The following is a 20,772-nucleotide window of genomic DNA, read 5'->3' as shown; positions in this document are numbered from 1 at the left end:
GCAGTTCTACACAGTCTCTGGTCCAGACAATAGACTGTAGGCTAAATATAATATTTTGGCTAAATATAATATTTTGACTGAAAACCAGAGAAATAAACCATTTAAACGAGGCAGCGGTGTTTCAAATTTTCTGCCCAACGTTATAAGGGATTGGACAGGACATCCAAAGAGCATTTAGTATTTACAAAGGGTGGAACCATGGTAGAGACAGTGGTTACACCCTTGGTCTGGAGGTTGAACAGTAGGTTGTTCCATCAGAATACAACTTATCACCATTTTAACATTGCAAACCATTGAGGCATACTTATCAGTGGCGCTAATATTAATTAGTAATGGGAAAATTGCAATTGTGACAGTTAATGTCAGAGTAAATTGATAATGTTCTGCTTTGATCACCTAATCAGTGACTATTTGATGTTGGACAGAGTTGGCACTAAGTTAATTAGAAATTTAATATATCACACTTTGTAATAACATTTGTGTGATAAACGTGGACAAAGTACATCAACTCTGATTAGCATACTAATTGGTAACACAGCAGGGAGAAACTCTCAAAAGATTGTTTAACTACATTGTTTTGTTAAATCTTATATTCTCCCCCATGTTTCCGCTTATAAGACAGAGATGTGACATTTTATTTATCTCCAGTGAAACTGCTGTGTGTGTATAATTCATTACGTGTATTTGTCATATTACAACAGGGTTGAGATGTAATTTGTAGTTCCCTTTATGCTACAAAGCAAACAATATATTCAAAAACTCAGATTTTAGGAAGGATTTTATACAGAAATAAACTATTTTGCATGGTACAGTCCTGATGATGAATCAGTCCTGATGATGAATCAACTGAGTCTTACAGCCTGGGGGAAGAAGCTGCTCTGGAGTCAAGTGGGGCGACCGCAGATACTTCTGTATCTCTTGCCAGACGGTGGATGTCTTGTTGATGTTGAACAGTGAAATTACGCTGAAGTATGATGGATTAACATGGCGTTTTAAAAGTACCAATAAGAATGGGTAATGTGTGTGTTGAGAGGATGTCAATCAGGCACAGTCTGTACATGCCCACACACAGTCATGAGAAGAGGTCTACTTAGGTCACACAAGTTAACACCTAGTGAAGTGTACTCTGGGTGTGCAGGGCCTTTATTGACTGACATTGATTTGTTCCTCACTTTACACAAGAAGTAGAGAAATGTAGGAAGTGCAAACCACCTCAAAAATGAAACATGAAATACTAAAGCACTATGTGAAAGCCTCACAGGCAGTATTTAATGGGATTTTTTAACAACATTAGTTTGGGCACTTTAAACTCACTTACCAGTTTAATACACAATGACCTATGGCAATGCAAAATGTAAAACCCCAGTGAAAATAACCATATTTTGACTTTTGTTGAAAGGCACTGAGCTGCAAGGAAAAGCTTTTCCAAACTATTTTCTTCTCTTCAACTATATTCTATTCTTGTATTTTTAGTCTGCTAAGAGTACATAACTTAATTTAGCAGGTCTTTTGTAAAGAAACTACAGCAAAGAGGTTCAACTAGGAAAACCACCTAACTCTGCCACTCATCACACACACCTGAAATGTCTCTGTGGTAATTCCTTTAAGGCCAAACTTTTCATCCATTTGGCACAATACCCTTTCTCTCTTTCTCTGCAGCTCAGTTGACTGACCGGATGCTATGCAGGAGGTGGATAAGATACAGTAAATACAGATGAAAATGCTAAATCAACTCCAAAGCAAAGCTCACATGTTTCTTTACGCATTGATTTATTTATTTTTTACTGTGCATGCACAGTTTCCATTAGAGTTTCCGGATACCAGAATTGACAGAACTGGAAACTGGTAGGACCTGTAGCGGTTAATGTATAATCAACAGGATTATACATGTTGCTACTGTGTACTTGTTATGGAAGGCCATAAAGTGCACACAGGTAAATCAAAGAGAACAACAACTATTCAATAACACATACATTATTTCATAGACTGCAAAGCAAACTCTGCCATGTTACTGAATCGTATGCTTAGTTTGTTTACTAGCTCCAAAAGGCAGCAGTGTTGCTTTGTGCTGTAGTGAGTGATGGATATTCAAGTCATAAAAATTACTAGCTTAATTTTTCCACACAAGAAGCTCTGATGAACGGAACATTAGAAAAGATAAACTAAACAGAAATGTGCAAACAAGATAAATCATGTCTTTTTTTTCATTTCCCACATCCACCATTAGATCAGCTGTAACGATGTGTTAAATAAAGTTGTCTAGATATCACTTGAATTTTCCTCTACAACAGGTAATATTACCTGTGCAGGTGGCCACTGGTTGACAGTCAGAATCATGAAAATTTTAATATCCAAGCCTGTTAGAAACTTGAATTTTCTCACAGTTGGTCAACCATGTGCAGCCTACTGATTAGTTTTTAACTGATACAAGTTCAAAGCAGGCTGGTACTTGGGTCGATATCAGGATGAGCTATTAGAGGGTCTGTCCCACTCCACATGGTTTCTCGCTGGAAAGCATGCTCCCTTGCTGGAAACCTGCTCAGACTGTGAATCCTTTGGAGGAAAATCCCAGCTCAAAACGGACATGTCACCACCTGTGGCAGGAGACGCGGACATGTCTTGTCTTTGTAACACAGTAGTCTCACAAAGTGTCTCTCTCACATTGCTGCTGCTGTTATAGTGCACGCTGGCCTGTGACAGACACCCGGCTCCATTCATCAAGTTTGAATTCTCTAAGTCTAAGGCGATGTTGTTTTCACCAATCCCCAGTCCAAAGTTCTCTAGCATTTCCATCACTGATGGTGTGGACAGGCCACTGGAGGTATCCTCCTCAATAAGACTCAGCGTGGGCAAGATGTCCACTAACTCTGCCATCTCCATTGGCTGGATTACCTCAGTGATGCTGGAAGGAAAGTCCTGTTCCCCACTGTAGGCCTCCTGAGCGTCCAAAACTGTATACCCAATTTCCAACTGTGCAACAGCAGCAGGTTCCAGTCCAGAGTCGATTAAAACGCTTGCACATCCTGATTCTGACTGCCCAGCGCTTGTCAAGTCAACAGCTGATTGCGCACCAATGTCTACTGGGTATCCACCCTCCACCACGCCCTCCGTTAACACCAGTGCAGGCTCTTCAGGAACAGCCATGATTCCTGCAGGAGCGGCAATCTCAGCGGTGACAACATTTGGGGGAGTCTCGCTGACTAAACTCTCTGAAAGGTGAATGGGAAGACAAAAAGAAGTTAATCCTCAAATTATAGCAGCATTCAAACTGAAGCAATTGACAGTCACACTGAACTAAGATGGTGAACATGAGAAACATTATACCTGCTAAACATCAACATGTCATTTTGAGCGTATTAGCACACTTGTGTTACCATTTAGCTGAAAGCACAGCTGTGCCAAAGTAGTGTCTTATTATTACAACAGTCTTATCTCAAGTGGGAAATTGTATACTATGTCTTTCATACATTGTTTTATATTTAATATACAATATCTCTCTATGGTTCAGCCTGTCACACTTAATATCTATTGAAAATGAAAGTTATAATTTAAAAATTTTTATGTGTACAAAATAAAACTAAAATGTCTTATTTAACTACGATGTTAACCTTGATCCGTGCTTGTCTGCACCCAGATAATCACTGTACCTGTAATGGTTCTCTGTGCTTGTATCCGATGGGGCCACGTCAGTCTGGCAGTCAAACTCTCCTCTTCCTCACCATCAGGACGTGCAGGTGGGTCTCCTCCCATCACCAGGCCTAGAGGCACCGCCCCCACCCACTGCTTAGACCGAACGCACTGTAGACAGTCCATAATCCAGCGGGCATCCCTCCACACCACATCCAGACGCTAAGAAACAGGAAAATAATGTCATAATGTCTGCAACAAATGTCCAACTGGTGACTGGTCTTCAAGTGAAATACTCAAAATATAAAATTTCCAGGCTGCTACACACTGAATCCAAGTAAAAACCTTTATTTCTTATTCATTTCCCTTATCCCCAGAATAATTATAAAATAAGAGATGTTTAAAAAGAAAAGCAGAATAAAAGAGAATATTTTAGTCTCAAGACATCTAACATGTGGATTTTGCAACAGCAGCAGGGTCTGAGGTGGACCAGTATGTCGTACTGTCCTGTACTGTATGTTCACAAGTTCTTCTTTCAAGTATTCATCTGCTTTTATGATCTCACCTGGGAAAGCTCAGTGATGTGGTTCAAGCACTCTCGGGCTTCCTGCATCTCCCTGGTGTCCAGTGCCTCCCGCAGAGCCTGCTGGGCCAGATGAGTGTCCAGCTCTAGCCTCACCCAGGCCTGGCAGTACTGGGACAGGAAGTCCCGCTCATATGTCCAGAAGTGAACTGGTGATGAGCCACAGTTCAGAGGAAAGACAAATCGCTACATCAAAGCTGATAGAAGAAGCCTTGGAACTCATTAGCACACTATAGCATACCTTTAGCGTGGGAACTTTCAAGAACGGTCAAAAGGAAAGATGGATTTAAATTAGAGCCAATACAAATCCTAACGTGTGGATGAAAAGTAGGATCAAAGGCTAATTAGATAAGGAACAACAATAAAAGTGTCTCAATTTTCCAAAGTGTGCTTTACACACAACCAAACAGGCAATGGTTGAATTGCATTTCATGGGTTATTTTTGGGGTTATTTAAAATTCTTTCGTTTAGTCCCTATGAAGATGAGACACATTTAGTGATCTTTTCATGTAAGGCATATGAAATCACTGTTGTCACTTTGTACTTATGTGGTGATTCTGTTTTTCAAAACTTCAAAGGGACACCATGCTGTTCTCAGTAAGTACCCTGCCAGGTATTTCATCTTAACCTCAAGGTCCACTATACTCAGACGAATCAAATTTGTTGTTTGTTTTTTTTACACTTGCTGCCAGTGGCATAGCTTGGCTCCCGTTTTTGTGGGCTCTCTCTCTCAGCACTGCTTGAAAAACAGTGCAACTACATCTCGTATCTATGTTGCCTGTGCAACGTTAGTTCTCCACCTACCCAGCTCAAAGATCTGCAGGGGCATGGTGAGCCCAGGCTCCTTGGTCCCCACCACAGGCCAGTAGCTGGAGCTAAAGTCCTCACTGGGAGGCAGCAGCAGCAGCATGGACAGCTTGTCTCCAAACTGCAGCAGCTCCCGGGTGTACACACCATACTGATACGCCTGTCACAGACACAAAAATATGTCCAAATGTTATGAAAATCTGTTGTGGGCTACATGTCAAACTGAATTTCATTATGCCTGCAATGCAGTGTCATGATAAAATAGTATAAACACAGACAAACTAAACCAACTCAGAATAATATTCTCCTTTCTAAACAAATCAAAACATAACTGCTCACTAAGGAGAATTTCAAGATGGCTTTTTAAAACAAGTTTTACCCTGTAGAGGGGGATGTTGAGCTTTGTCAGAAGATGTGTGACTGCTGCTCTCAGAGACCTGATGAACTCCACCAGCCCGCTGCTCTCCATGATGCTCTCATCCTCGCCGCTCAACAGGTTCTGAACACTGCCATTGGTTGTGGTGTAAACATGACTCTGAAGCCATGCCCACTCCTCTCTGTCACACAACGATGATGCAGTTAACAAAACACTGCTAGAAAAGTCATAATGATAAAGATCTTTAGACAATAAGGGTAAAAAAAACATCTAAGGATCATATATGTAGCTTTGCATGTTGTGATCCATTAATTACTAATTGCATCGACCATTTTCCAAAGCATAACTTGCGTTTTTGGATTGATTTAAGCTTAACATAAGGTCCACTGCCTTGTTGGTGAAGGCTTGTGGGGAAAGTCCACCATCCAAAACTTGAAAGTTAGGTGCCAAACAGCATCCTTTCTAATGCCATGAACTACCACATTTGTCATCATTTTTAAAGCATAGAGGGTTTTCTTGAACACCTGAAAGCATACGACTAGTGTGGTATGGTATGATTTCTAAAATACTCAGCAACAACAAGGAATCATTGGTTTTCCAGCTACAATATGGACAACGGCCCTTTGGTCCTTGAACAAATCAGCGAAGTTTGTGATGGGCCTGGCACAGTATATCCCATATTCAAACTGTGTTACCTGGAAACGTGCGCGTTGTGTCGGATCCGTGTGTGGCAGAGTAGATTGGGCAGCCTCAGGGGTGCCAGGACCCTGATCTGTTCTACCGAGCTGCACAGTTTCAGGATTCCCACGTACAGACCCGGCTGGGCCCACTGAATGCTGTTCCTGTGGAAAGATAGTTTCTCCTGGAGAACAGAGAGAAGCAGGCAAGGGATTTTAAATGATGTTAATAGGATACAATGTTTAGATGCCTTTTATTTGCCGTGTCTCATTTTGTTTTTAATTAGCTAATTTGGTTTTGGCTTACAAAATTAATTCCATTGCATTTTTCGGGGTTATTTGAGTTGCACAGGAGAGAAAAACATGGCTCAATAATAAAGTCAATAATGAAGTCAATATACTAAATCACTGTACACTCAGTGCTCAACATGTTCTGTTGCACGTAGCTGCCGCTCGTTGTGTCTGTGATAATGGCTTTCTGTGTCTCTCTCTTTTATACAAACACAAACTCAGGTTCACCTTGAGTTGCTCATAGAGCAGGTCCATGGCAGTGGGCTCCGGCAGCAGAGGAGTTCTGCTGCGGTTCTTTTCCAGGCGGGTTAGGGGCATCCAGTGGAACGGAGGTTCAGGAGGGCTAGGAGCAGTGCAGACAAGCCAGGGTAAGAATAAAACGCAACCACATTGAGTCACCAATGAAAAACAGCTAGATTAATTAAATCAAATTAGTATAACGCAAACAACCGACCAACAGACACGCTGGATATCCTGAAAACATCAAGTTGTATTTGCGATAACTCAGCCTGATTAGGTTATTATCTCCCCCTGGGCAAGAGAGATTCTGATTTGGTTGACCGATAAACATTCAATCTGGTAGATTTTGAAAAGGTTCGTTTCATTAAAAATGTTTAGGACATGACTGTGAGCAGCTGAATGGTGAGTTGGAGACTGTCCTTCAAACAGAAGACACATGAAAGACTCTTTTGATGCTGTGTGCTTTTTGTGCGACAAAGAAGACATGGGGATTAAGAGAATGTTATAAAATACTCTCTCACCTGGGAGGGTTTGGGAACTCCTTCAGAGTCACCAGTAAGACATTGCCCTGCCGGTCTTTCAGAGGTTCATAGTACACCTGGCCCAGGTCCACTGTTGCCAAGGAAGACTGAAGGCAGGGAAAGGCAGAGAGGTAAAACAGAAACACAAGGATGAATTAATACAAGGCTATTAGGGATTAATGCAGTGAATCACAAGTTCTAGGGGTACAGGCAGGTAGCTTGAGATTGGGAAATGAGGCACATGTAAGAAGAGTAGGAGTGAGAAGAGATATTTAGGAGGTAATTAAAATAGCAATTAACCCATTTTGAAGCTTCTTATCATGCAGAGTAAGCTGCTTAACGTCCTACCTGCAACTGGGAAACAGCTCTTAAAATGTTGTGCCTGTTCTGAAGGAGGGAGGAGGGGGATGAGTGAGCAGAGGAAAGGGCCTGCTGGAGCCAGGGCACTTGTTGCCATGCACAGGACAACTAGAAGGGGGAAAAAATTACATTCAATTTTAAACTGAAATTCACACAGAATAATTACATTTGTTGAATCAACAAAGAGAACAATGGAAGACTTGTGTGTTTGATTATGAAAAAAAAATAAAAAATTCACTGACTATACATATATTTCAAATGGATTTACAAGTTACCAAAATCGTTTATTGCAGTATATGTTGAATAAACGTATACATGTGTGCTTCTGACAGCTCACCTTGGCAAACCAAGAAAAGTCGTGGGCGATGGAGGTGGGGCAGCACTGGATCTCCACGAGTGGGATTTGATCTTCAGCTGTAACCAGGATGTTTTCCTTGTGGTAGAACACAGTAGCCAGGTACGTGCCCCTAATAACATCAATATAAGATTAACAGAAAATGCATAATCTATGCAGCAACCACCTTTTTAAAGCACTGCTGTGGTTTCTATTTGTGAAATTACACCATTTCCTATCTAGGAACGGCCCTTTTTATACACTGCTAGCTACTGTGGTGAGTGTGATCCACTGAACGTTTGTGGCAGCAAGAAACTTTGATCAGTCACATGCCACATGCCTCAGTTCAATGATTTCAAACTTCACCCTGTTCAAAAGACCTCTTCTCTAATCTTGAGGCTGCAGCAGCTTTAATGTGACTACGATTCTTTTTCACTAACCGTAACAGATAAGAGTTTGGACTTGTACTTTGTAGTCTACACTGCTGTAAATGCATCTCATTTAATCCGTTACTCCCCATACCCTCAAGGCACAATGGGACAGGTAAAACAGATGATGCACTACCTCTGTAGGAGACGAACAAACTTGGTGGCGGACTGGAACAGTTGCTTGATGCCTCGAGACATAGACAGACGCTTGCTGGGACTCTGAGGCTTTGAGTTCTCTGTGGAGCAGAGGAGAGGAGGATCAGAAAGGATGAGAATCACTTGCTGTTATACTGCAGAGGAGAGTTTGTGTTTTTAAGTTAACGATGAAGTAACCACCAAATGTACAGTGCAAAAGAGCAAAAGAGGAAAATTGTGACTTTGCTTTATTGTATCTAATGGCAAATATGAATGTATTAGGACATCCAAATTGACAAACAAGGTTAATATGTATTTGTTTTCTTTTCATTGTGACTTAAACACTGTGACAGAAAATTTTGCGGTACTGTGGTGATAAATAAATACAGGTACACTCATATATGCTTGCTTCACAGCCACTGAAAACGTTATATATCCCCGGTGTCACCTATGCAGTATCCTCTGTAATGTGGTTCTCTGGCATCTTCCAGTAGTTTCCTAACAAGGCCCTCATGGTTTCTGAACTGTGACTTCACACCGATGCACTCTCTCCAACCTGCACAGGAAGAAAGAGAGAAACAAGTCTTTGCCTCCATTTTTATGCAATTATGGAAAAATCATTCAAGACATCAAGAACTCATTTGCAGGCGAGTCCTGAGTGCTGCTTTTTCCTATCTTGGTGATTAGGAGGCAAGAGCGATTGCATGAGAGACCATCTGTGTGCTCTGACTCTGAACATTTCGATGCTGATTCATTCTGAACGGCTGGAACTCCTTTTAAAAAGTTAGAAATTAAGTCAATGAAGTGAAATTGTGTTACCTAAATGACACTGCAACATGCTGAATATTATTAATGTCACTACTAATTATGATTTTTTTTTGCCTTTACATTGCATTTCAAGCACATATAGGGCTGGGCAATAAATCAATAATGATAATTATCGCAATATAATTTTCCTCAATAACAGTTAAAGTTCAATATATCGTCACTAAAGAGTTTGATTTAATTCATTTGAATCATGCACATTACAACATTAGCACTTAATTTTTCTATTAAGATATTTATTTGTTGAGGAAAAAATATTTTACTTAACTGTTTTGAATGTTCTTCCTCAGATTTGTTAAGTTATCCACTGTTTGGCAAGTTTTTGTCGTGATAAAATCTTATCGCCCAGCCCTAAGTACATAGTGTGGCAATTTTTGCATCACTGCACTGAATAGAGCAAAAAGTGGAAAGTAACAGCAAATAATGCAGCAAGAAAGAGAGAGAGGGATGGAATACAAGCAAGAGTATGAGCTGAATTCAAACCTAAAGCAGCCCAGGTACAAGGCCCATTGACTCATAGTGACATCTTTAATTCTCCACGTTTTAATAATTCATTAATCTACCCGACCATGAGTGGGTTCCACTTCTTTCACATCAAACTCAATGTCAGCCAAGAAGTTACTCAGGGACAGAGAGAAACAGAATGGAGCCCTTTGAAAGTAGTTATGTCCACATTCATCAAAGTTTGCAGTTCAGTATACTCACTGGAGGGGGCAGCGCTGACTGGAGTAGAGCACTGAGGCGGGCCCCAGCCTTTCACATTGTAGGCACTCACTCTCACAAAGTAATGGACTCCCTGCATTTGGAGAAGCACCAGACTGCCAAATTATCACCATGCATTAACCTTACAAATCATCCAATCCTGGCCAAAGAAATCACATACCACTCTCATTATTAATTCATCTGGTTAAGTAAGGCATTTGAGTGGGATAAGTGTTCTCTTCTTAGTGGTTCAGCACAATACATAACGATTGGGGAGCAATAAATATCATCTGTATGTAGGTCTAGAGCTAATGTGTGTGTGTCGTATGTTTGCGCATGATTGCATGTCCCCAAACTATTTAACTATGTGTGTGTTTGGAGTGAGAATCTGTGGATGTCCTGATGGGCGCTTGCCTGTGTGTGTGTGTCTGTATATGGTTACATGAGTGTAAGAAGGTACTGCCTGACTTACTGATGTGAGTCCCTTGATACTATGAGATGGGTTCTTGGTCTCTGTAACTTGGGCTGAGGCAAGGATGCGTTTGAAGCTGGATGAGGTGCTCCATTCCACTGTGAACACAAAACAATCTCACTGACAGATTATCCTCTGGCTTTACTCAAAGCCCCCATAGGGGAGAAGTGAGAGTTTGAGTGTTTACACTTTCAAGAACTTGTTGTACCTGGGCTTAATCTACCCTTGGCTACAAAGTATGACATTTATGCAGTGGTAAAACTAAGTAGCAAAAATAGAGAGACCAAACTAGATCCATAAATATAAGCCTGTCAGCCCAAAGAGAAATGTTGATTATATTATTCCATTATTTATCCATCATGTCTCTGTCCATGTTTTGATCATGCCTCATATTTTATTAATTTCCTTCCATCTATAATACTGTATATCATCTGTGCATCTTGTTTTCACCACCTACCTCTGTAGCGGGTGATGAGCCCCATGGTGTCACCCTCTGGCTCTTTGATTGCCACGAACAGAGAGGATGCGCTGGTCACCAGTATAGACACATGACTGGGAGGCCCAGGTAGCTCTGATTGGAGACAGACCAATGTTCAAAATAAGCACTTATTTCTGAGAGTAAATTATACTGAACAATGACTACAACAAGTATTGTACTATATATATATATATATATATATATATGTATATATATATGTCTTCTCAAGATGTTGTCTTATTGAAATTGACTTTGTTTAATATATATTTTCTCATTTTTGATTATAAGCATGATAAGCAACTCTCAATGGAACACAGATTAATAAGTTTGTTTTGAATTTTGACCTCCTTATCTTGGCCCTAAAACCAGGGTTGCTAGTAAAATTTATAGATTCTCTCCTTGGAGACACTGACTCTCCACCAGCTCTGTGGGAGTTGTTCTGTAGCTGATCCTGCACTCTGACCTGCTTGCATATGAATAGAGCCAGTGAAGTGTTTCCCCAGAGGAAATCAGCAGATGACCACAATATTACTATTAAAGTAACACTAACCTCATCACTAACCAAGTTAAAGATGAATTTCTGCGTGATCAAATGTAATTGTGACCCAAGCAATGACCCGGAGTAAATACATTAAGGCATAAGCCTCAGACAAAAAGACATTCATATTTTACATTTGAAGCACTTAGCTGACACTCTTGTTCAGAGAGATTTTCAACAAGAGTAAGCTTAATTTCACTGCACTGAGAAGAAAAGCTGGTGCCTTATTGCCCTTAAAATAACGCTTTTCACATATAACAGTCAGGGAAGAGAGCTGGAAGTGTTTATAAGAGAAATGAAATGAGAACTAAGGAGAGACATTTATACAGAGCAATTAAAGTAAGTACACTATCATATATAATTCTAAAGAAAACATGATAGCTTGAACTGATGGGGAGCCAGGAGGAGGTAAACGTAAGCAGGTTGGTGCAGGGGAAAGAAGGGTAAGAGGCACGATACAGCAGAACATAGGTTGCACCAAAGCTTTGGAGGTATTCCGGGAGTGGATTTCTGCTCATATATCAACCAGCACCTTGGCTTTGAATTTGATACAAGCAGCCACTGGCAGCCAGTGGAGGGAGCGTAGGGCATGGGAGTATTTGGAAAGGTTGATGACAAGGCAGTCTGTTGAATTTTGGATGAGTTGAAAAAGGCTGGAGGGAGACTTTCAAGAGGCCAGCTAGGAGTAACAAGAGTCCAGACAGGAAATCAGTAAAACTTGAGTTGGGCTGAATACCTGATCACTGTGGTCTGGTTAGCAGAGTTGAAGGGGTTTTGTAGAGGAGTATTGGGAAAAAAGTAGCTCTGTATTGTTGAGATTGAGTTTGGAGAAGACAAAAGCACGAATACCAGTATTTCTAGCAAGTGAGGACTGAAATGACACAAGCATGTGACCTAGTTTGTGTCTCTCAACTTGTGGAAATGCCACAACTTGACCCCAGGCCACTGACCTGTCTTTTGGAAGTTCTCTCTCATCCGGCAGTACAGTTGCAGCCTGAGGCTCCAGAGGCGGGTATGTCTCTGGACGTCAGCCTGTGCCTGAGGCCCTGCCCCGGCCTTCACCAATACCTCTTTCTTCTTCTCCTCCACTTGATTACCCGCCAGTGCCACCAGAGCATCCAGCTTAAGTGCCCACTCTTCTGGCCGGCACACTAAGAGGAAATACAGTTGAGAAAGATGGAGAGAGCAAAAGGAAGGACAGATTCTCAAGACGATTTGCATTTAATTTAAAGCCGAGCCTTACAAGAGCAATTTAAAACCATCCACTGCAGACAGAATTGCTATATTACTTATGATATTTTAAAGACTTACAAACAGGGTTATGTTTGGCTCCCGCCTTTGTCAACACATGGAGCAGAGGGGAATTGTGGGTAAGGGCAGCCACGTCCAGGGGGACCAGGCCCTGTTCGCTCACTCTGTTCACCCCCTTCTCCCCCTCTCTCTCCCAATCCTTCTCTTTTTTCTCTCCTCTCTCCCACATCGTTCCCCCTCCTCTTCCACATTTGGTGTGGTCTCTGGAAAGCAAGCTTTGTACAGCCAAAGTGTCCTCATTTTCCACAGCTTCCCAGAGGGTCTTGTACTAATGGGGAGTAGGGGAGTGGGTGCGGGGCCAATAGGGGGTGAGGGAGAAAGACAGAAGTAGAGATTTCATACCGAAGGAGAGATTTATTTCATGAGGTAAAGGGAAGGGAGTTGCTGTACAAAGAAAGAGGCAGTGGGTGAGACAGTAATACAGGACACATAAATCAAATCATAAATCAGACCAGGAGTCTCGACTGGGATAATGCGTTCATAGTGACACAGAGTCAGCTTGTAATGTCAAAATAAGATCTCATAATTTAAAAATGAAACCCAGAGGACAGCAAAGCATTTCAGCCAAAATGACTTATATCTTATATATCTTACAGCATCTGCAGACTTGCTGAGGTGTTTGGGGGCGTCCATTTCCCTGGCAACACATGACTCTCCACCCCTCAGTCTGACGGACAGGTTTCTATAGATGCGTTTGGGCGAGACAGGACCCATTGAGCGCCGTCGCTGGGGTGGGTTCCTCATAGATACAGACATGGCAGGTGACAAGAAGAGAGGAGAAGAAGGAGGATAGGAGAGGTCAAGAGAAGAAGAAAAACAGAGGAGGAGATGGAGAACGGGAAGACAGAGGATGGCTGAGGAGAATGAAGAAAAAGTGAGCGGTGTAACAGATTGGTTAGTTTGTGGAAAGAAAGATTAGGACCCCCAACCTAAGAGCCATAGAGAGGGAAGACAGGATGAGAAAAGTGCCATTTGAAACTGGGGAAAAAATGAGAACTAAAGGAGAGTATGAGGTGAAAATTAATGAGAAACCTAGAGGAGTGTTTGGGGAATGATGTGAGAAATAAAAGGCGGGGGGGGGGGGGGGGGAGACAGGATAAATGGTCAGGCTCACACAGATTCTTCTACAGTAAAGGCAATTTTCTGCCGAGGGTGAGTATAGGCTTAGCCGAGTAGTGCTGTTGTGGGGGTGGATAAATGGGTAAAAGTTGCCTGTACACAGTGGATGAAAAATGCCTTGAAGCATTTATTTTCTGCCTCTTACTATTCCCGCTTTTGTTCTTCTTTTACCCACTATTACGTGACACAGGTTTTATTCTCTCTGAATGGCATCTCTCAGTGCAAAAAGCAACTGACCCATTCTAATTAACTAAAGAAAAGCTCATATAGAGGTGCCAAAATTCTTTCCCTATAATAAATATGAATCTCCTCATATCATCAGCTTGAAGATACAAATCTGTCACCACCACTACAGTAATGATGGTTCATTATCAATTCCATTCCCTTTTCATCATTACAATCAACCACTTTTGTGCCTGGAAATCTGTCCTACAATTTTCTCCCCCAACACTTTTCAACACAGCAAAACACAGCCTGGCAGAGTTTATTCTGCCTTCCTCTTCAGTCAGCAAGTCTTCTCTTTCATTTGTCACTGTCTTTGTTCTCATTCCCTCTTTCTCTCCTCTCTTTTCATAGCCCTGCAGTTTGGAGTGATTTTCACGTCACTTCGGTTTACGTCACGCCCCGAGCATTCAGATCTGAAGAGCATCTTTAGAAAATGGGGATACTCGAACTCTATCATCTCTGCCTCTCATCACCACATTCCCATCTACAGAAAAGCCTTAAATTTCAATGTTTTTTATTTATTTATTTGATTGCTATCAAGTCAAGTCCTGGTGGGCTGAGTAGTCCACTTTTCTTGTGTGAAAGTGAATACTCCCCTGGTCGGTGCCAGCTGAGGACAGAATATGAGTGCTCTAGCCACAGTGACGCCACATCACTCAGTGACATAACCATTGTACTTGCTACCGCACAGTGTGACTCACTGGCTTGCATAGTACCTGCACTGACATATGTGGGGATGAGGGGGTACTGGATAGGGGTAAAACATTATTATTTGTACAGTTTCCCCTGTTTGTTTATCATGTCTTACATCAGTTGTGAAAAGTGCTGATGGAAAAACAGTTGAGAGAGGAGATTCGCTTTAGTGTTTGCCTTTTTTGAGGCAGCACAAAGACAAGACAAGGCAAAATACCTGGGAGGAGAAGAACAAAAGTATTTGCAAACTGTGAAAGTATTTCAGCTGAGAGAATAACAGTTATGTGAGCAGGGTAGAGTTAGGTGCTTAAAATGAACCTATGCTGACCCCTGAACTGAGATACATTGTACATTTATTGTGGTTTTGTTGCATGTCAGTACCTTAGGTTGTGGTGATGTTTTTTTTTTTTTATCTCACTACTGTGGCTCACATACTGAGCTGCATATTTGTATAGGCTATTTGCTTTGTCTATCTGTTAAATGCTGTGGCTCATAAATGCAGCTGGAAACATCTGATGACTAACACTTTCTAATCCCCCAGTAAGTAATGCAATACATACATTTTGTAAATAAACCACAGAGGACATCACCTTCAAAAGTTGTCATATAGAATCGAACCTCTTTGTCTCCAAAAATGCATTTTACCCACTGCAGTCACTGTGTTGGGCTATAGATTATTTAGGCACACAAATTGCAACAGGCAAAATAAATTCATCATAAAAATCATAATGTAGGCTACACATTATGATTCTTAAACGAACGACAGAAAAGTTGGAAATGAATGTTTCAACACGCCAAGTTAATGAAAGACTACCGCCTAACTCATCGCAAAAAGTTGGTATAAAAGGTTCCACAAGCTATAAACCATCACGAAGGATTTAATTCAGTAGCCTAAAAGGAAATGCCATACTGGCCCAGTTCGAACATTACCTAAAATGTAGTTAGCCTAAGAGTTTTTCTTTTTTTATTTCTTACCGTAAGTCGACTGTCACTTTTTGTCCAGCGCTGCACCGGTGCTTCAACATGTTTTATGTTTTTTTCCCCTAAAAGACTGTGTTGGTCAGGCAAAATCCATCGTACCGACTTTTCACCTCTGAGTGTGAAGCGCACCTGAACGTTACACCCGACTGCGAGAACTGCCGCTTCTCCTTCACACACGCACACATCTTCCTTGTTCCATCCTCTTCCGACTTCATCTAATTTAGCCTAACTTCTCAGAACCAAACTTTTTTTGAATAACTAAAAGCAGCGCTGTCTAACAATAGGCTATAGCCTACAGGAACCTGATCAGGTTCACTAAAAATAATAATCATGGTTTTAGAGTCTACAGATTTGATGTCATAAAAAAAAAAACATCATGGGATATATCGTCTGTAGTTAGTTATTGAAAAGTATATATGCTGTGTTAACAGTGAATGCAGGACTGTGTTTGTTTCTGAGCAGTGAATCATCTTGATGTTGCCAAGCAGACAACACTGTCCTGCAATATATTTTATCCACTAGGCCTACAGTTAAATGTATACAGGCTTGCCATGGTGGTAAGCATATTTGTCATCATTACCTTTGCCTAACAAGGCTGTAGCTACTGCATGACCTGTAAATGTTGTCGTCGCTGGAAACAGCATGCTACAATAGTGTGAGCAGAGTGATGTTGTAAGGGTTGGTGACTGGAAAAAGTTATAGGAGCTATATTTAGGGTATCGCCCCCTGTGATGGCTGCTGTATGTAACTGGGTGGTGGAATAAAATCAGCTCAGCATGTTTCTTAATCTCTTACTGCATGAGTCATTTCAGACTACAGACAGATCTTTATGTGTGAGCGTGTGTGTGGGGTTATACACAGGAAGTGGTTTAAGATACATCAAGCCAAATGAGAGAGAAGCAAAGGCCAGGCAATGATGTGATGTGAAAAATGTTTGCATGTTAAGTCTCCACTTGAGCTTAATCCATTTGTCTCTGTGTTTTATTGGCCCCTGAAGAATTATCTATGTGAATTAGTTGTCAAATAAAGGTGACAGATATGCATCGGCCCCCACCTGAGTAGCGAGAAGGGCTCTCTGTCTCTTTCTCTGTTGGTTTCTCTCTCCCAGGGACCAATAAAACTCTGAGGCTGACAGATGTAGCTCCTGTCCAAGCACAAATGGAGACATTAGAAACAAATATTTTCCACCTTCTTGTCAGAGGTCTGCTTCTCTTTTCAGTCAGCCAAACAAGACTTTGACCACTTCCTGCACACACAGCCCTAACACAGTAGACCTACACTGTTCCTCCAATATGTTTGCTGGAGCACAGCGGATTTGTCAAAGGCAACACGTATTGCACACTGAATGACTATGAGATATACTGCACACATAGAAACAGACACTCAAACCGAGGCAGAGCTGAGCCGGCTACACTTTCCATCCTGCACTACTTTGATGAACTCTGTTTAAGGAGAAGTTGAGAGAGATTATAAATTGACATTTTGGTAGTTGCTATTACTCGCCCCCACACTGCTATCATCCGAAAGTTGCTTAGGTGCCAAGAGGCTTTTGTTGTCATGGTGATAACCAAATTGTGGCCATCACAGCTAAATGATACTGCAAAGCAAACTCCTGCATCCTACCGTACACTCACAGCATATTATTCAGCAATGACATTCCTTGAAGGTACACTGCTGCTGAAACATCATTTTGAAAGTAGCCTATTAATGTATGCCTTTTGCTCAAAAATAATATATCAGCATATACTGTTGAACTTTAGAGACTTTTGATACACATAGACCTTTGATAGCACTACTAGTGTTGTAGTACTCAGTCTCAGACATTGAGGACTCGGGATATTATTTCAAGACCAGTCAAGACCATAACTTTGGGAATATCAATAAGTTACTTTTGCATTGTCTGATTTGTTAACATCCTAACTGTGATTGGAAGTAAAACATATTGCTTCAAATGCAACCAATAACCCTAATTAATGACAGTCACCCCTCCTTGCCATGCTTACATTGATTTCAGCTCTTAGTGTTTGTATGTTGGTGTTTTAATGGGAATGTGGATCTTTCAGATCAATTTGAGAAGTACCTAGATCTCGTTCCACATTTTATTGTGTGCTATGCAATGCGGGGAACTGGTCTTGGTCTTGACTCAGTCTCGGTCTCGACTGCTCTCAGCCCCTACAAGTCTTGGTCTTGTCTCGGTCTCGATAAACTCTGGTCTTGGTCTTGACTTTGTCTCTTTTTGGGCAGTCTTGACTACAACACTAAGCACTACTACATAAAAAACGATGGAGCAATAAACCCTTGAGAAGAAATGTGGGCAGCAGTTCAGACAATTCAGGTAAAACAAAAAAAATTGTGATAGCGCTTTGAATAGGCTATATGAAATAAATCATGTAAACTTTGTACAGCCTGTGCCCCAATCAGGCCAACAGTTGTTTAGATGGTACTTGAGAGTGTGATGTAACACATTTAACCAATAGCTCCCCACACTGATGAAACCTTAGGCCCCATCCACACTACTGCGTTTTCGAATTAAAACAGAGACCTTTTGCTACGTTTGCACCTCCCGTCCAGACTACAACGATGAAAACGAAGACATAAAACGGAGAAGTTTGGAAACGCTGCCGACCCCGTTTTGCGTTTAAAAACTCGGGAGGGCGTTTTAGCGAAGACGGGCTAAAACGGAGGACTTTAGAAACGATGCCGCAGCCGCTCACGCTGGGCTCTCTGATTGGGTCTTGCCAAGCAGAAACACAATGCTGCTGACCAGGTTTTTGACATCATATTTTTAAATAAAATATGAAAAATGTATAGTGCAAATAACACTCATCTGCCTACACTTGTACTGTGGATGTCGCAGTTTACTTTGCAACAACTCCCAGTCTGTTTTCTGACGCCACACTCTCTTGTTACATTCAGTAACAGTCCAAGCTTGTTATTGATCCATGCAACAACAACAAAAAACTGGTCTGATGCTTAGTCTGTAGGATTTATTTATTCTTTCGCCAAATCTTCTGTAACTACGGAATAGACCATCTGCTTCACGTTTACACTGGCACGCGCATGCCCAGTGCACCTGAACGGGTCCTAGTTGTGCGTTTTCAGTCTTTTAATGTAGACAGAGATCAACTCCAAAACGCAGCGGAAAGGCTGGTGTGGACAGAGGTCGTATTCCCTTTAATTCTCAGTTTGTAAACTAAAACGGGGTAGTGTGGATGGGGCATCAGTCTCTCTTTGATTTTAAAATTTAAATAGTTAACGTTACAAGCCACGTTACTCCCTTATTTTCTATTTGTTAACTTTTCTAATGTGAAATTACAATTTAGAAACTTTAGTGTGATGTCAACCCTGGTTTCAGTGCCAGTAATCGCTCACTACCCTTCAGGATGGTTATTTGGTTTGATGAATGATGAATGAATTCTTAAATAACATTAGGTTAAAATGTTATCAGTACCAGAGGCGTTTTCAGTACTTATGTATTATTTGATTCTTTGCCATTATCCTTGTTTTTGTAATGCATTGTATTATATTGTGTGAATAAAGTTTTGATAAAAAAAGGGGGGCATAAAAAAGTGCGCTTTACGTTAGTAAAACACATCCAGCACTGACGTGGAAGGGTTATTTCTCTGCTACTTATATTTTTTTGTTCATGGTTAGTTTTGTGATTTGAATTAATGTATTTTATCTGTCCGTCAATGCCTGGGTGTTTTTAGAGAATAGTTAACAAAAAGAAAACCTTTTTAAGAGCATGAAGGACAAGTTGCTAACGTTAATTTGCTAGCTAGCTTAAACTTTGCAGTCAGTCAAGCTATTTATTAACGATAGTTTGCTTTTTTACTCACTGCCTGACTTGCTAAATAATTTGATAAGTCATGGTATGCATTTGTTTATTCTAGCAGGTCGAGCGACCAAAATGACGACCGCGGATATTGTTTATGACAAGATCCACTTCAGACATGACCCAAAGTGGAGCGGCCGCCTGGGACCTGCAGAGGGGGGCGGGCTGCTGCTCTGTGTGGCCTGTGTCATTGAAATGCTTGAGAGTGATGATGTCGCGGTGAAGAATATATGATACTTACTATACTACATGAAACGTGTTTTATCTTATTTCAATATCTAGCTTTCCTCTTACAAAAATGTATCAGTCCGTCATTTGGCTGGATGGTGTTTTGTTAAATTATAGGTGTGTGTAATCTACAAGCATAACGTTAGCTGCTTTAGGCACTTTTTAGGATTGAACAGAAAGTATTTTTGGAAAATACATTAGCCTGGTAATTTCCCTTGATGCACAGCAGGCTTTATTTACCCTCTCTTGTTTCTCTCTCCCCCTCTGTCTCTGTTACACAGTCAGTGAGGAAGTCTTTTGCCTTGTCTGGTATCAGTGGTGTGTTGAGGTGTTCTCCGGGGGCCCTGAGAGAGCTTCTGCGGCAGGACCCCAAAATCTCTCTACGTTTTACATCTTCTCTGCTGGGTGAGAAATAATGGCACATGCAGTATTAGATTATGGTGTAAAGGAAGGACTCGCAAGAATTATTAGGAAGCACCGGACTCTCACCTGCTCTCTCCCGGGTGGGTTAGTTAGCTGATAAGTCATAATATAGGTATGTGTTTGAAAGGTCAAAAAACATGAGGACACAACAGTAAGTGTGACTGAACAGTGCTGCACAGACCCCCCACTCGATACTGACGATAGCTAACCAGCATTGGTTGTTCTAGACATCCTGCTGGCTTGAGTCTGATTATATGACCTTCCTTCTCATTGGTTCTAATCTCCACTGGGTCGTCGTGCTAGAGCTGCAGTCACATCACTGCTTTTCTGCAAGGTCAGAACCAAGATAATAAACGTTATCACAGCAGCAGGATATTTAATGCCGTTTTATTAAAGAATAAAAAAGATTCACAGATAAAAGAGTTGACATAGTTTCTTTCATGTTATAGGCATACAAGTTCTATCTATGGTAGGATTAAACCAATACAAAACATTTTCACTGATGAATAGTTTATAGTTTATTTTTGTTTTAACTAATTGATAATCTACAAATCATTTACACA

The 20,772-nt window shown here is 41.1% G+C and overlaps 2 protein-coding genes across 14 annotated transcripts in view; one reads left to right on the top strand and one right to left on the bottom strand.

Annotated features, from left to right (window-relative positions):
* Positions 1–1,240: 1,240 nt before the first annotated feature.
* Positions 1,241–16,292, bottom strand: LOC119884462 (ankyrin repeat and fibronectin type-III domain-containing protein 1-like). The gene is made up of 19 exons (XM_038694872.1): positions 15,718–16,292; positions 13,300–13,737; positions 12,706–12,973; positions 12,345–12,545; positions 10,836–10,949; positions 10,379–10,476; positions 9,910–10,000; positions 8,828–8,935; positions 8,381–8,480; positions 7,820–7,949; positions 7,471–7,590; positions 7,123–7,229; positions 6,590–6,704; positions 6,089–6,255; positions 5,397–5,574; positions 5,015–5,177; positions 4,193–4,359; positions 3,648–3,849; positions 1,241–3,209 (listed from the first exon to the last, which is right to left on the bottom strand). Exons 2-19 carry the CDS (start codon positions 13,459–13,461, stop codon positions 2,461–2,463), a joined length of 3,240 nt encoding a protein of 1,079 aa, XP_038550800.1. The 5' UTR covers positions 13,462–13,737; positions 15,718–16,292; the 3' UTR covers positions 1,241–2,460.
* Positions 16,293–19,600: 3,308 nt separating this feature from the next.
* The window catches only part of LOC119884380 (meiosis inhibitor protein 1), a 62,325-nt gene continuing 61,153 nt past the window's right edge, over positions 19,601–20,772 (top strand). For 9 of the 13 annotated variants that reach the window (XM_038694813.1, XM_038694811.1, XM_038694860.1 and 6 more), the window contains exons 1-2: positions 19,602–19,777; positions 20,068–20,191. In XM_038694813.1, the coding sequence (XP_038550741.1) occupies positions 19,634–19,777; positions 20,068–20,191 (268 nt within the window). In that variant the 5' untranslated portion in view covers positions 19,602–19,633. Of the gene's footprint in view, positions 19,778–20,067; positions 20,192–20,772 lie in introns of all 13 variants that reach the window. The other 4 variants (XR_005441017.1, XM_038694807.1, XM_038694846.1 and 1 more) reach the window with 1 other exon arrangement.

The sequence above is a fragment of the Micropterus salmoides genome, unplaced genomic scaffold (assembly GCF_014851395.1).
Source record: "Micropterus salmoides isolate LMB-PRFRI ecotype aquatic unplaced genomic scaffold, ASM1485139v1 Ms_hic_scaffold_10, whole genome shotgun sequence".
NCBI lineage: Eukaryota > Metazoa > Chordata > Actinopteri > Centrarchiformes > Centrarchidae > Micropterus > Micropterus salmoides.
Note: the sequence above shows the minus strand (reverse complement) of the source record. Positions and strands in the feature narration are given on the sequence as shown.

What these genes read in the sequence shown, in the direction of transcription:
- LOC119884462 (XM_038694872.1), bottom strand. Translation starts at nt 13,461, where the DNA reads ATGTCTGTATCTATGAGGAACCCACCCCAGCGACGGCGCTCAATGGGT. An exon ending in AGCCAAACATAACCCTGTTT is followed by an intron (nt 12,546 to 12,705) that starts GTAAGTCTTTAA and finishes ATTTCCTCTTAG; the next exon opens with TGTGCCGGCCAGAAGAGTGG. An exon ending in AGCACAGAGAACCATTACAG is followed by an intron (nt 3,210 to 3,647) that starts GTACAGTGATTA and finishes TTCACCTTTCAG; the next exon opens with AGAGTTTAGTCAGCGAGACT.